The sequence below is a fragment of the Micropterus dolomieu genome, linkage group LG04 (genome assembly GCF_021292245.1).
Source record: "Micropterus dolomieu isolate WLL.071019.BEF.003 ecotype Adirondacks linkage group LG04, ASM2129224v1, whole genome shotgun sequence".
Lineage (NCBI taxonomy): Eukaryota > Metazoa > Chordata > Actinopteri > Centrarchiformes > Centrarchidae > Micropterus > Micropterus dolomieu.
Window position 1 is genome coordinate 21,353,581 of NC_060153.1, and position 15,790 is coordinate 21,369,370.

Sequence of the window (15,790 nt, forward strand, 5' to 3'; positions counted from 1 at the left end):
GTGGGACAGAGGGGGAAAGAGATGGAGGAGGGGGGCATGCCTTAAGGTGCACTGTAATCATAACCACCTAAAGGTGAGACAAGCAATGTAATCAACATCTTCTCTTTGGCGAATCCCTCAGATCCCTTCAGAACACACACATCATGTGACTGGAGTAGTACCCACATCCTGATCCATCGGACCAAACCTTATTTGGGGGCATTTTGCCATTATTTTTGTTAGCGGAGGAATAACATGCGACAACTGATCCTAACTGCGGACCGTGTCACTACACGGTCAGTGTCTTAAATCCCTATGTCACCAGGACGCCCCATCTGTCCAGCTTTCCTTCCATTCATCTCTTCCTGAATCCCACCAACACTCTGTGCCACCCAATTTCACCCTCCCACAACCCTCACTAGCCCTGGGTGACTCGAGGGGTAAGGGAAGAAGCTTTGGATTAAAACTCCTAAAACAGGTCTGGTGTAAAGCCAGGGAGAGCCAGCCAGATGTTGGCTTTTGGGGGCAGGGAGGGGGTTGTCCTCTCAGACCACATCCTCTTTACAGCTGTGGATGTGTTATAATACATCCAATAGAGGGTGGGGGTAGGAGTGGAATCCTAATATTCTACATCAACCTTTATTGCGCAAACTCACATTCATGTGTCGAAACACACAGAGGCACACACTCACTTTCTCACTCACTCAAGTGAAACTCACTAACTTGCTAAGTCACTTAACCCAGTTGGCACATATACTTCGATCCACTTGGGTTAGACTTTAGTTTTGAACACAGAAATGGCACATAACTACATTCAGTGTATGCACTGATGATGAGAAAGATTTGAGACTGCTGATGAGAGAGTAAGGGATGGGGACTGCTTCTTCATCTCACTGCTCTCATTGGTGAAAAGCTAACCTCTATGATTGGTCTGAAGGCAGTGGTGTTTCCCCCCCTTTTCCCCAGCTGAACAGCTAAAAATAGAAGCCATAGTCAGATTTAGCCTAATTGAGTCTGTCTTGTGTCTTCAGCAAGGATCCAATTTTGCCCCCTTTCTTTCTCTTTCTCTCTCTCTCTCTCTCCTTAAGGTACAGATTATGTTGGCTCAGCTGCAAGCGTGACAAGCTGCTCCAGGAAAGAGGGAAGAAAAACAGGAGCATTTCTTCCTGGAACAGTATGTGACCGTGGCCCCATCCATTTGGCCCACAGTGGGCTCATCACCAAGCCCGACACAATGCCATTAGTGGCACAGGTTGAACACACTACGTGGGAGGTACTGAACACTGCAGAATACCGCAGTACAGCCTGAACATACAGTCCTTATTTCAAGTTGATTAATTTGAACACCTACAAACAAACTGATTTCACTGAAAATGTTCCCATTTCAGGACAGCCCGTGCTTTGACTACGCCCGTATGGCCAATGTGCCCTTGTTATGCATGGCTACAGGGTCCGTCCACAGAATGTGGTGCGGACGCACTTCGGCAGGATAATGGCACAACAAGAAGGCGCCAACATAACAGAACAGTGACACGAGATGAGTGATGAGTGAGCCTTCAAATACCAACAACCAATCCCCTGTGATGGGCCTTCTTTACACCTGTATATGGCTATTAAAAAATCTCTTGAATAATAAACTCAAACATTGATGAGCTTAGGTGAATGGTTTATTGTATAATTTGTGTTGTGACGCTTTTTACATTGTCAGTAGCTTGCATAATCATGTACACACATAGTGAGACTTTTTTTAACTTTAACTTGTATGTTATATGTTTGTTGAGGTTTATGTATTTTTTGTCTGTTTATTGTATGTGGACCCCAGGAAGAGTAGCTGCCACATTAGTCGCAGCAAATGGGAATCCGAATAAACGAATATGTCCACTGAACTGTACAGGTCTGCGGTCCTTGCATCAAAGTTCTCACTAGGCACTTCTCAAGCAGCTGTTATTAATATGAGATTATAGCTTTTGATACTGAAATTACAGAAAATAACAAAAGATTTTTTTATTGTAGATAATAATAAATGAGAGATGCTACTCTATAGAATATGCTAATTCTTTAAAAAAAGTCCTCAGTTCTCTTTAGCTACAGCTACAGAAGTGCTCAGCTTATATTAACAGGATGCTAACATTGCAAAAGGTCTGCTTAGTCTTACTTTCTTTCATCCTTTAGCAGTGCTTCGTCCCCCTTGTCACTTGTGCCTTTCCCTCCAGTTTGGCTCATTAGGAAGTCAGAAAACCTGGTCTATTTGATCTACACTGTTTCTCTTTAGGCTTATGGATTTTTCAATTTCTTGACATAAAAAGCCAGTGCCTCTCTTGAAAGGTATGTGACTGAGAGTGCCAATCTGCAAAAACGTTCTACTGTTAGAAACCTGCCAAGCCAGCAGCCAGGTGCACACAAGTGAAAATGCAAGTATCCTGTCTTGAACAAAAGGAGTAGGTGATTTCCTCTTTGTGCAAATTACACCACCTAAATAAGGTAATTCTACCATCTTATGAGACAAAATAAATGAAAACTATGGCCGCCTCATTACAGCTGGGCACCTGCCAAATTCCTCGGTAGATGAGGCAGACTTGTTGCCACAGCCACAATTTGTCACCATCTCACTGTTCTGGTGGCTGGTCCCACCCCGACACTGGCTCACGTTTCACTGTGTTAATTACAGGACCGAAATGCTCACTGTGCACACACTGACACGGTGGGAGTCTGGATCAGGCTTGCGTGCTGTTCAAGGCTTCCTTTAGTCAGGTATGTTTGACCTATCCCACCGCTCATCCCATCAGCCTGTCAATTACTTCCTCGTCCTCTGACACAGTCGTTTGCTAAGCCAAAGTCAAGCTGGTGGGGGCGGGGGGCCTTAGCACATGTGCATGCTTTAGTTGGGCTCACCAGACCAAAGATCAAGTCCCTTAAGCTGCTTTTCTGAGCCAAGAAAAGCTTACAAGTCGTCACGTTGGTCAGAACAAATGGTTTTAGGCCCTGTAGCAAAGCCTGCGAATAGGTTACACTCACTGGGAAGACAACAGAACTGGAGACTGCGAAAGCAATTTGGCTTTCTTCGCGGAGCCTCAGCACAGCCAGAGAAAATGTAGCACAGGCTTATTCATGTTTGAATGCTCATACAACCATAAGGCTGGAACAACAGTACTGAGTTTATAGCCCACTGGTTAGGATGAATGGAAATACTGTACACAAGGGGCTTCAATCTCAGCAGAGATTCGTACCATTTGAAAAATGTGACACCTATTTCAGTGATATTCAGTAGTTTTCCTGTTTTGCTTGGAGTTCTTGTTACTTTAAATACTGTCTATCACAAGGCCTGTAGCTGAACAGAATACAGAATCTTGTTAAGCCATGTAAGAGGAGCAAGTTCTAAAATCTGACCATATATTCTGACAAGCTTATGTACTTTGCATCAAGAGAAAAACCCCTTCATACTGACTGACACTGCCGGACGGGAACACCCACACCAATCCAAAGTTGATCGCAAATGAGCTGTGACTATCATCATTTACCATTTTACATACCACTGAACCAAAACAACTCCACCTCACGGATGCTCCTTACATGCCACCCAAGGACAACAGGCTCCGGACTCTAATGGGTAAGACAGAGCCTTTTTAATATTCCAAAAGCACACACTGAAAGGTGTTTAACCCTCATTGTTCACTTAACTCCCCTCATAAAGAAGTGGCTAATATTGCTTCCACTGCCTGGGCACTGGGGGGAAAATAATTAGCTGTGTGTATTATTATATTATGAATAGGTTGCAGTAGAGGAGGAGGGTAAATGATAAGCGATTCTTGCGGATTTATTGTAGCAGGTAAAAGGCTGTTGTATTGATTACTCATAAACAGAGTCATCATACAAGCGGGAAGAAAAAAAACCATCTGGTTGAACAGATTAAACTCTGAGGCATGGAATACCTATTAATACTTTAAAACAACATAACAAACAAGGATCACCCAACAGCTAACCATGAGCAGGGGAATGTGTTATTAACATCTTTGAAAAAAAAGGGACTAATATGCGGAAGGCTGTGAGATCGAAGCGGTGGAACTGCAAAGTATCGGCATACCAGCCTTTTACTGTTAAACCTACTATAGCAGTGTAATTTAGTAGTGACATGTGGAAGTGAAATGGAACTGTTAGGTACACGATCAAAGCGCCAGAGCCAACATGTTATCTGGTCCCACCGCTCAGTGTGAGCATCTGGAATGTGTTTTTTTACCCCCTCTTTCGGTCCCTTTTATCCGCATCCTGTGGTCTCTCCTGTCACGAGTCTGCTCGTCACAGAGGTTATCAAGACCTGTGGTAGCCATGCAAGGCAAATCGTCTCGCCAGTGGCAGATAAACAAGGTTGATAAGTGTTGGCTGCCTCCAATTTACATGACTTGGACGTCTGCTGAGATGGAACGAAAGCTGCTGCTGTTGTCGAATCATGGTATAAGCCTGACACACTAGGGTGAACAACTATGCCTGATATATATAGCTTACAGTGAGGCATAAGCTTAAAGGGAATTGGATTAACTGCTGGCAAAAAAGGGGGGATTATAAACAATTCTGACTTTAAGTGTGCTTTGAAAAAAATGGATTACCATTTCAATTTTTATCCCCTTTCTTTGCTAATGGAAATTCAAATTAGCCTTGTACTGCTCAACTACTAAGCAACAACACCATGCTCACTGTGTCGAGGTGAAAACAAAGACAAGAAGATTTTTCTTTTTTCTTTTATCCGTTGGTATGCTTCTCTCAATCTGAAACTGAAACATGCACTAACTAAGGTGATCAAGGGCTGTAGCAGTATCACAGGTTCTCATCTCGTATATGATTAATATGACAAACAGTTGTTAAAGAAAGCAGAATCTACCCTGTCTGACAGCACCGACTCCCTGCCCCTAGAGTTTCAGACCCTGCTTTCACGGTCGCACTTCAAGTACTCACTAGCCAAAACTAACAGATACAAACACTCATACCACTTCATACCCATTTCACTGCTAAACTCCAATAGTAAAAGGTAATATCAGCTTGATTACCCAACCATGCTGATAAATATTACCTTTATCTTAGTGGTACTAAAACATAGAGTACTAATGTATTCTGTGTTTTTGCTTCTCCTTTTTGATATCTGTGTGATTTTCAGAGGATATTGTGGTATCTGTTTGCTCTTACTGTTCTTACTGCTACAAAACAAATTGCCTCTCTGAGGACACACTACTTGAGAGAGGGGGAGGGGGGGTGAAACAGGGTGTCATTATCTGGATTTGGTACAGTGGTGTAGTACAGGACGGCTTGTTCCCAGCCTGCTCTGCTCTGCTGCCACGCTCTCTCCATGTCTGCATTGACCAGCAAGGTAAAGCCAGGAAAAGCAGGATTCAATTTTCAATGAATGTTGTACTCATGACGGGAACAAAAACATGTTGATGGAAAACTAATGTTGTCAAATGCACAAGTAAGTCTCTTTGTAGTCTCTTTTTTTTTTACATTTGGCTACATTTGTTTTAGTATGCATGAAGTTTAATTTCACTTAATTAAATGATCCCTCTAGTGGTTCATAAATCTGCAGTGACCTTAATTCAGTCCTATGCCACCACCTAAAATTAAGCCAGCACTGATTCCTTCCTCTCTGTCATCTACAGGCTTTACACTAGTCTGCTCTGATTGGCAGACATATCTATAGGCCATAAATGGCCATAGGAAGAAGCAATACTACAAAGTAGCTGGTTGCAAGAATGTGGAAGGAGTGACGGAAACAGCCTTCACACAGTGTTGTAGGAACAAACATCCGAGCTGGCAAATTGTTTTGAAATTTTTTTATGTGGGTGGATCACAGCAAAAATACACACGGGTGCCGCAATCAGTCAGCCGACCGGCTGGCCTTGTGTGGCATCACATATGAGCACCAAGATGACACATCACTCTTGTCTATATTTAACTCACTGGACACCTCTCCTTCCAATGTTCCCATCCTTTTAGAAGAGGCTACCAGGGAGAATGGTGAGAAACAGGCAGAGGTGATATGTAATAACACTGAATGGATCCAGCCTCCGACATCCTTTCATTGTACAAACACCATCAGAGATAATGAAATGGAAGGGACCCCCCCCCCCCCCCCCCCATTTACCATAAATAAAGGCTCTTATTTATGGTGTTGAAGGAAAACTCTTACAGCTTCACTCTTGAAGCCTGCAAAGTCACACAACATAAACACCAGCAAGCACCCTATGTGGGTGGTGAACTCAATCTGATAAGGGTTTCTAAGAACCCAGTGTTCAGTCTCTTCCAAAGTCAGTGTGGTAAACCATCAAAAGCCAAGGTCTCCCTGAATACCTCGCATTTCTTCCATGGAAGATACTATCTTATCTATCTTAAATGCAGAGATATAGCACAGTATAGAAATATGTTCAGGCTAGAAAGCTACTGAAAGGATGTTTTGTTCAGATATAGGGCCGACTTTGTTGCCACTACGACATACCAATCAAAAATCAGCTTTGCATCAAAACAACTGAACTTTTGACTCCCAGATCAGCCTGTGTGCACCCTCGCCTGCCCATGTAAGTGAAAGCCCTTAGCACAGCAACCAAACTGTTGCATAACCTAAAAAGGTGCAAAGACTATGTGCACGAGAGGGGGGAGCAGGGGGATGAAAAGAGAGTAAGGAACCTCCTAAACCCACAACTGGTTCACCCCTTGCTTTTTGTTTTAAGGAACTGTTGACGTGGACCTGCTTACTTGAAGAAGGACAAAGACATTGTGGGGCAAAATGAAAGTAGGACATGATGGGCTTGTTTACATGTCACAGGGTGTGTGTTCTGTGATTTAAAGAGGACTTTTTTTCAATCTAATGCCAACTCACCTGTTCTTCTCCAGCTCATTATGTGTGGACCTGCAAAGACAGAAAAGAGTGTTGGTCACATGAAGAGCAAATATAGACTTTTGCATGCTCAACATGCAAAGAACAGAGATGGACTTGTACAGTTTGTCGTGTAAGGGAAATGCATAATAACTATATGAGCCAGAAAAACAGGGGCCAAGAAAGGCAAGGTGAATTACCTTGTCGAATTTGATTTATTAATTTATAAATTAATCCCAAACGAGACCAACTCTAGTGCCCAGTACACTGGAGTCTTTACACCAACAAACGTCATTGTGACAGCCAGGCATTCCCTGTGGCTTCTTCCTCAATAATGCACAGCACAACTCTGGGAGTCTGTGCGTGTGTATTTCTGTGTGTGTGTGACACTGCAGTCCCCTTTGCTCACCAAAGTTCACACTGTGCACGAGTGAGTGTGTGTACGCATGTGCTGTTGTTAAGTGTGAGCAATGAGCACGAACGAACACACAAACATACACACCCCGTGCAGGCAGCAGTCAGTGTTCAGTGCTCTGTTAATAATGTAAAGTGAATCAGCTAGTTCCTAAGAGTCTCTTTGTGTGGCAACATACTGAAGGGAGACAAGCCCTCCTCCTGACGCTTAAATGGCCAAGTTCTCATCCACACAAACTGCACTCCACCTCGCCTCAAGGGGCACCATTTTTTAGGGGGGGGGGATGATGTGCTCAACCTCTCCTGAGTCATGTACACGGCACTTCTCTATATTGTGGGTTATCAATACTGCAAAACGCTTTCCTGGTCTGTTTTTAGCTCTGCTGACAAGACTGCCATCTTGTTAATACGGAAGGAAATAGAGGAGATAAGAAAATGGGGGAGAAAGGAGGTAGAGAGGGATAAGGGAGAGGGACTTCCAACTGTCCAAGGCTGCAGTTCAGTCTGTAAAAATTGTCCCTGCCTCAGAGGAAATTATTTTTTTAAGTTGAATTATTTACACCACTAGAAACACCATGTCTCTATTTGACTACATAATTGTTCACTTAGTTGGGTATGCAAGACTGTGGCAGTATACAGTATTTGATTGACAAGGTCTATGGACAGATTGAGTGGCTGCTATCACAGCAAAACACGGGGTTCACATGTAAGCTTGGTCTGGGCCATTTCCTGAAAACCTGTGAGAGACTAAGTGCTCACACGTCTGCTCTTGACAGGTTTCAACTTACATATTCTACAACCCTGCAGTACTCCTGCATGGCTGTGCACTGCAATTTTACAAATAAATTTACAAAAACTGAGGAATGTAAACCAGCTTGATCTCTTCTGTTTTGGCTACTACCACCCTCATACATGTCATCTTAAAAATGGGCTTAAAGTTCTACAATAACTTCTCTATAGGGAAAATTAATAGTCATGTCTTCTGTTCAATGCAGGCATACATATATAATTACTCTCTAATGGCAGTGGATCCACTGATTTCTGTAACTGTTTGTGAGTCAGAGCCATAGTTTTGCTAACAGAAATTGAACACTTTGAAGTGCATAATTTGCGTCATCAGCTGTCACTGTGCTTGCGCTGTGTTTGTGTTGCTTGGAAACCCTCATCTCTATCTGAGCATAAATTAAATATAATAGAAATATTAATGATGATATAGAAAAACATCCAAATTTGAAAAGCTAGTGATAACACAGACATTTTAGGGCATTACTGATGTTATATACACTGTCTGTTACTTTAAAAATGACACATGCCCTGGTCCAAGCACCCCACAATCAAGCAACACACACACACACACACACACACACACACACACACACTACATCTTAGTATGGCCTCTCATTCAGAGAGATCAATCTATGTCCGATCTGTGTCCACTCGCTTTAGGATTTTATCATCACAAACACTTTTCCCTGTCTCCCAAATCAGATTTATGTGTGTCTGGAGCTCAACAACAATGCAATACAGATTATAAACTGGCTGGAGGCCACACATCATTGCAGCATAGCGCCTTCTGTAGACATGTACGTGTAATGTGTATGCGTGTGTGCATGTATATGCAGAGTGGGTCAATGAGATAAAGCAGCCCTACTATAAACAGTAGGTAAAGAGAGGACAGAGTCAAGATAAGCCCTTCACTTTAAGCCTCAATGCGCTACAGAGAAGGTAGCTATAGAGCAAACTCGTGCCGGAAAGCAAAATGTGTTTAAAGAAAATGCACTGTTACATTTATTCTGTATTCTGATGGATGGAGCCCTTACTCATGTGGACACTGTAATCTGTCATGGCGAGGTGTCGAAAATGGCTTACAACATTGACTTATTTGCAAGATTTCTCTCACCTATGCGGGCAGGAAATAAATAAGACTGTTGAATAAAAGTAGACCACTAAAGACACAGACACGTGCCTATCTGTGAGCCTGACAGCACTAGGGAAATTAAAAGAATACTTTTTTGATGGTTGAAAAGGTGTGCTATTCCAGTGGGAATGAACTAGACTGCATCACAACATGAGGCTGAGAAATGGCGTTAAATGGTAATTGGTGTTACTTCACTGTGTGAGTTGTGAACATGTCTCTGTAGACAGCAGGACCATTGGTGTAGTTTTTTCTCAGGCTTGTGAAAATCTGTCTAAAGTGCACCCTCCAACTCCTAAAGAGCTGTATTAAGGGCCAAGATGTTTTGTGAAAAGCTTTTCAGAGGATTTCATTTTACAGTAAATATGATATTGTTCTGAAACATCATTATTCTATGTAATCACAAAGAATGTCCCCGTTAGGACTAACTCTTTGGAAAGCTTTATGAACACGGCCTCAGACCTATATCTGATCATGACTGTTGCCATGCAGAAGTAGGCAGCGTTCTGCGCTCATGAGTAATGCGCAGTTCCTGTTTGTGGCCCGCTCTTGCATTAATATTAAAAGGCTCAGAGAGAGAGAGCAAGAGAAAGAGAGGGGCTTGCTTTTGATGTATGACTGTCAATGGACAGCTTAATATAAGCAGCCTAGCACCAAGAAAAAAAACACAATGCCAGTGGCTCTTAACTTGGGCTTCTCCAACTACTAAATGCAAGTTTCTGTCATCAGTGAAAGCATTGTGCTTGACAAGTGCCTTAATCTTTGAAGCAGCAACTGATGTGATTATCAGACGGTGTTGCATCCAGATAAACAATAGAATAGATTAGGCCTACATGTTCCACAACACACATCAAAAGCTTGATGTGTGTCGTGGAACATATGTTTAGTAGTCTGTTCTATAAACTATAATTGTTTATGACATATATTAAGGTGAAACAGAGCATAAAGATTACTTTAAACATCATTAGTGCAGAACAAGTCTCGATATATTCACCTTTGGATGTCTGCAAAGAACACCATCCATAAATAGCTGTTTTCCCCCTTAGGGCAAAAGACTAAAAAAAAAGTAATATATCCCTCTCTCCCACAGTGTAGAAGACATTGAGCTTTAGAAACAAATGAGCTTGACTACCACCAAAACCTACAACAATAACTCACATTAAAATAGAGCAAAGGCCTATGGGATAATTTAAGCAGGGGGGTGAGGAATGGGAAACACAAATGACTTTTCCCGTTTTACAGACGTCACTTTCACCACGATCCCTAAACTCGGCCACTGCAGTCCATTTGACAATCAGCTGATGAAAAGCTCGCAGAGCTGTTAGCGCGCTATACCCCCTCCCCACAAGCCAACAAAACAGCGGTATGGACGGTCACGTGCAAGTATGCATTAAACACGTTCCTACACGTTTAGGGAACATCTTTTTTTATAGATATGGATATGTTCGCAACAGCATTCACCCTTTGGTGACAGCTCGCTTGTCTGCCAAACGTTGCAACAAAGCCCTGTCAGCGAGTGTATAACCACATGTAAAGGACAGTTTACAAGCTGAACGTCTATCTACCAGTATGCAGCGTTAACAGTCCCCACAGTTCACCGGAGACCGCACCATGAAAGAGGGAGCAGTTTCTTACCTATTGTGGTTACTGCTGAACTTCTTATTTCGGAATTTCCTTTGCCTCTGGTAGTTTGTGTTCTGATTTGACGGAAACGTCGAAGCATATCCGTGTTCACACTCTGTTGAAAGAAAGATAAATGTGGTTAACAGTTAGTGGAGTTTAGACACTTTCTTTCTGTCATCCCTCCGCCACAGACCTAAGGTTGACGTGCAGGTAAAACGTGAGTGACTCTCTGCAGTGCACGGGTAAAATTAGCTGGCAGCACTTCCTTTTTTGGTGTTCATTGCGAAAACAGTACTGACCGTTTACTATTTGAACAGCAGTAAACAGGGCAGATGTTAGCGCTGTCACTTGTGTCTCAGCTTAACACACATTTCAACATATAGCCTATTTACCTCGTTCTCTCCTTTCTAGATATTCCGCAGCTTCCAATAACCGTTGGATATTGATTAGCTGAACAGCCGTCATGGTTCCCTGAGGCTGGCGTCAGCTATGCTGTCTTCAGTTTAACGTGATGTTAGCTTTGAGCAGCAGCAACGAAAGGCCGCTGTTTAAAAACAGGGAAGACAGTACATTTGTTGCCACTATGCTGAATGCTAATTTAAAAAAAAAACGTTGTTATCGTGCTCGGTGTCTTCGCTGGCTCATCGGCAGCCTTTGTCGAAAGAAGAAGGGGGGAAATTTGGTTCCAAGCTGGCAAGCTCCAGCCAATCCTTGCCAGGTTTCGTTGTTAGAAAATGTCAAAACCAGTGTATCAAAGTATTAAAAGTCCGTAGGAAACACGATATTAAATGTTTACAAAAATGTATATAAACTATATAAAAGTTCCCAGAGGGAGGCCAGAGCCAGCAAAGTGCCTGCTGCTGCCCGTTCCCTCTCCTGTCCTGTTTGTTTACCTAGCTGCACAGCTGAGAGGCGGAGACAGCGGAAGAGAGGCCGGTCTAAACGCGAGGCATGCTGGGAACCCGAGTCTTTCGGTGCATTTATAAAAAGCAGTCAAACATGAACAATATTCATTATTTTCACAATTTAACCAGCCTCTACTGTGATTTATCACGGCAAACGTCGTCGGTTATTATGTTATGCTTCAACTGTACTTATGACAGGCCAGCGTAATGAGTAACATATACATGTGTGGAACAGTGCTACAGTCCACAGGTGAACACAGATGATGTGTAGATAATGATGGTGTTTATTATTATTGCTAAGTTTAATCGAGTTTCTTGCTGCTACTGATGACAATGAAGGAAGACAATGTAGGAATAAATGAAAATAATGAAACATGCACCGTCATTTTAGATCTCAGGCCCATAGACTACTGCCTGAGAATTGTTCAAATGTCGTTTTTTGCAGCCAATCTCAACTAATTTGGGCCATCAATCATTAATGGATCGATTGAAGCGGTTATCTGACACGTTAATGAGTAAACATCACTACTCATTGTGTGTCATGTATTCCCTTCACAGTCAATCTTCCGAGTGTCATCTCGCCGCAAAACAAACAAAACAAACCCTACAAATCCCATGGTTCACCCGGACCGTGGGGGTGTACTCTCTGAATGAAGCCAGGCCCAGCAACACATGACGTCCCTACCGAAGGGGCGTCTGATTGGCGGATGGCTTTGACAGGCGTCGAGGGTTGAGCTCGCACCTGACCAACCGCAGAGGAGCTTTGCGCCATGTGGAAGCCAGCGCGACACGCCCACAAATAGCAGGAAGCAAACAACCGAGAGCAGAGGTGCGCCGCGGAGATCTGCTGCTGCACTGTTCCCACGTTACATTATAATAGCTAGGTGATATTACTCAAAGGACTTTTGCAACGCGCATCAGCACATATGCTCGGCTTTCCTGCACAAAACAGCTCTGCACGGACAAACGCACACGGAAGCGACTGGAAAACAATGTTTTTAAATCATGACTTGTTAAAATGAACGTCGTTTTTAATATACCTTTTATTAAAAAATATCTGGCATTACATAATAAATGGGCCTGGGTCTATTTGCAATCTGAGAGGCCATGCTATCTGCAATAACCCTATCTCGAGTTGCCTAATTCCTCATAAGCTAAAATTGAAAAACAAGCAAATTACACAGCCAGGGCAGACATTTCTATGCTTTATAAATGTCCAATTCGCCATTCAGATGTTCCCCCTGCGTTCTATATATGAAGTGTTAGTGTTTTATATATATATTGTTAGTGTTAGTGTTTTTTCGATCGAGTCAGCGGGGACACAATGACATCATCCTAAACTGAGTTGGAGGGCGCTGCAATGTGGTCAGATTTATCATGTCGTGGTAGCCAAACTGCACAACCACACACCCAATCATTATATCACATTGCTTTATCTATGCTGTAGGATGAAATTCGAGATTCTTCGGATGAGAGTTGTGCAGGCGCAATAAAGCCGAGTACCCAACATGCAGAGATTGCAGGTAAAAAAACAGTCCAGAAAATCCTGAAACACTAAATGTTTACACTCTCCTATAACTGCAACGAGTAGGCTACATCACTCATATTAGTCTGGTGCAGGTACAGGCTGTGCTCATAGCAGGCAGTGGTGCTTAGTTGAATGAACTCAGCCCTTTGTTGTCTGAGTCTATTGACAATGAAGTCTTGTTTTCCTGAAATTCAGCAGAGGCAAATGAAAAGGATCAAACGCTGCACAAATAAACTCACTTCCGTCCTTCCGCTCGGAGCTCTCAAGAAACCGAGCAGCCTCCAGCAAAACTTGTACATTTTTCAGAAAAGTGTTGATCTGCTCCATGTGGGAGTCTTTGGAATTGAAGACGTCATTGAAAGGGCAACTAGACATCTCGAAATCTTGCTGATCCAAGAGAGACGCCTCGGAATCAAAGAAGAACTCCTCACTCTTCAAACTTCCTCTTTGCCTCTCACTTTTGGCCATTTTTTCCTCCTAGTTTGTGCGGCTTCTCCTCGGGCGATATGCTGAGTGCAGTAAACAGTGAGGCAGCTACCAGTGGATGCTGCTCTTGTCAGATGGTTCCTCTTTTCCTTTTTTCTTTTTTATGAATGCGGGGTGTTTAATGTGGAGCAGCGGCCAATGTCAGTAGATGGTGGTGTATGGGAAAACGAGAGCCCAGCCCCCCTCTGTCTGAGGAGACCGCATGGTCCTTGTGCCCGTCCATGGACCACCTTCTGTTATAGATACAGGGTAAAAGACAACAAATAAATAGCCTACAGACATTCAAATGTGACCAGGTGACACTGATTTCACAGATTAGTATGTTATTTTAAATACAGTATGTTGTTTTATATACAGTCCGAGTTTGATGTATTTTTATCTATTAGTAATTACAATGTAACAGGGCTATTAGCAGCAGAAGTAATAGTGCCATGAGAAGTAGAAGCAATAGCATACTAGTAGAGGTGGTCGGTACAAGCAGTTATAGCAGCATTATAGTATTGGTAGAATTAGTAGTACTGTTACTGTACTGATATTTCACTTAAAGTAGGCAACTGATGTAAATCTACATGAGCAATTATAAATGGGGCTCAAAAATTGGTTTGAGATGTGAAAAAGGTTGCTCAAAAGTTGCATTACAGTGTAAAATTTAATAAGTGAATATAAATGCGTTAAAATTGTGTGGATATTTTGTTGATATAGTACATTAGGTATGGTCTATATTGTAATCTACAGTGGTCTTCCTCATAGCAATTGACGCAGAAACAAAGCAAGAGATAGTGAAAGTGAATGTAATTAGATGGTTTGCAGTGGAAGTAGAAATTGCCAACATGTGATGGTAAAGCTACAACACCCTATATTGCTAAAAGCACATTTACTGCAAATAAGCTCCACAGATTTCCTGTTTTCACTGCTTATGAAGTATGCTGCGTTACTAATTATATACTTTAGGACTGACATTTGACTTAAAGTAGCCAGCGGATGTATTAGCAATAGCAGTAATGCCACTATTATAGCAGCATTAGCTAGTAGAAGAGGTAGTAAATGTTGCTGAAGTCGCAGTAGTAGTTGTGATAGTTGAGTGTTTCTTTTTTTGACATTTTAGGCCTGAAAGACATCAAACCCAGATGGCTTTTCTATAAAAAACACAAATTTGAGTCATGAAGAGAGGTGTGAGAGAGGAAGTTCAATAACCGTGTGTAGCATGACACTATAGTGATTCTTTAGAGCATTCATTATGTGACAGGAATGGTAACAGAGAGATAAGTCCATAGCCTTGATCTTGTGCCATTCTCAGAAGACCTTTAGCTGAGCTGTTTTTGTACTGCGGCGAAGTCCGTTTTGAACCGGAACATGTTGAGGCAGAAGCCTGTATTCAGGTCTGATACCCCCCCTCTGCCACTTCAAAGAGCCAGCAGCAGCCCATGACCGTTTGATGTTAAGTTCACAGAGACAGAAACTTTCAAGTCCAACGCACAGGGGAATCTCTGAAGGTCCCTCCCGCCCCTGCTCCACCTCTCCACCCTCAGTGAGGGGTAGCAGAGGAAGGAAACCCATTTGAGAGCAGTCCAGTTTGGAGTTTAGAAGGTGCCACCGACAGTACAATGACGAAATGATTTTGAAAAGCACTCGGCCACATCCTCTTTAGGATTTTACGCCAGCTTCCACATTTTCAGTTACTGGTACAGTTTTGTAAGCTGTGCTTTTTAGGCTGCTTTTGCTACATGCAGTGCATAGCTTCAGGGTAATTTTCGCTCAATGCAAATAAACAGTTAATGTAACAGCAGAGATTAATATTACAAAATAAGACGTGTTTACGACTTGATCATGATATTTTCATTCTCTAAGGGTCAGGGGGTCACAAGCCCAACAGGTCACATGCCACTGTTGAACCAATCGTGTCACGTTCTGCAGAGAAGGACAATAGAGGATGTTGAAAAGCAGGAGGGAGTCATGTGTCCCAGTAGGCAACACTGGTCACAGTATGAAGGTAAATACTTAAGAGACTTTATAGCTCAGGGCTACGGACGTCCTACAGACACATTGTTTGTAGCCTCCTCCTACACAGGCCTGTCAAACCATTC

At 42.7% G+C, this 15,790-nt stretch overlaps 1 protein-coding gene across 2 annotated transcripts in view; it reads right to left on the bottom strand.

Annotated features, from left to right (window-relative positions):
* The window catches only part of mxi1 (max interactor 1, dimerization protein), a 31,292-nt gene extending 17,508 nt beyond the window's left edge, over nt 1-13,784 (bottom strand). Inside the window, exons 1-3 of one of the 2 annotated variants that reach the window (XM_046046975.1) lie at nt 13,460-13,784; nt 10,800-10,902; nt 6,839-6,868 (exon numbers count right to left, since the gene is read on the bottom strand). In XM_046046975.1, the coding sequence (XP_045902931.1) occupies nt 6,839-6,868; nt 10,800-10,902; nt 13,460-13,688 (362 nt within the window). In that variant the 5' untranslated portion in view covers nt 13,689-13,784. Of the gene's footprint in view, nt 1-6,838; nt 6,869-10,799; nt 10,903-11,179; nt 11,672-13,459 lie in introns of those variants that run through there. The other variant, XM_046046976.1, reaches the window with a different exon arrangement.
* Between the last annotated feature and the right edge of the window lie 2,006 nt (nt 13,785-15,790).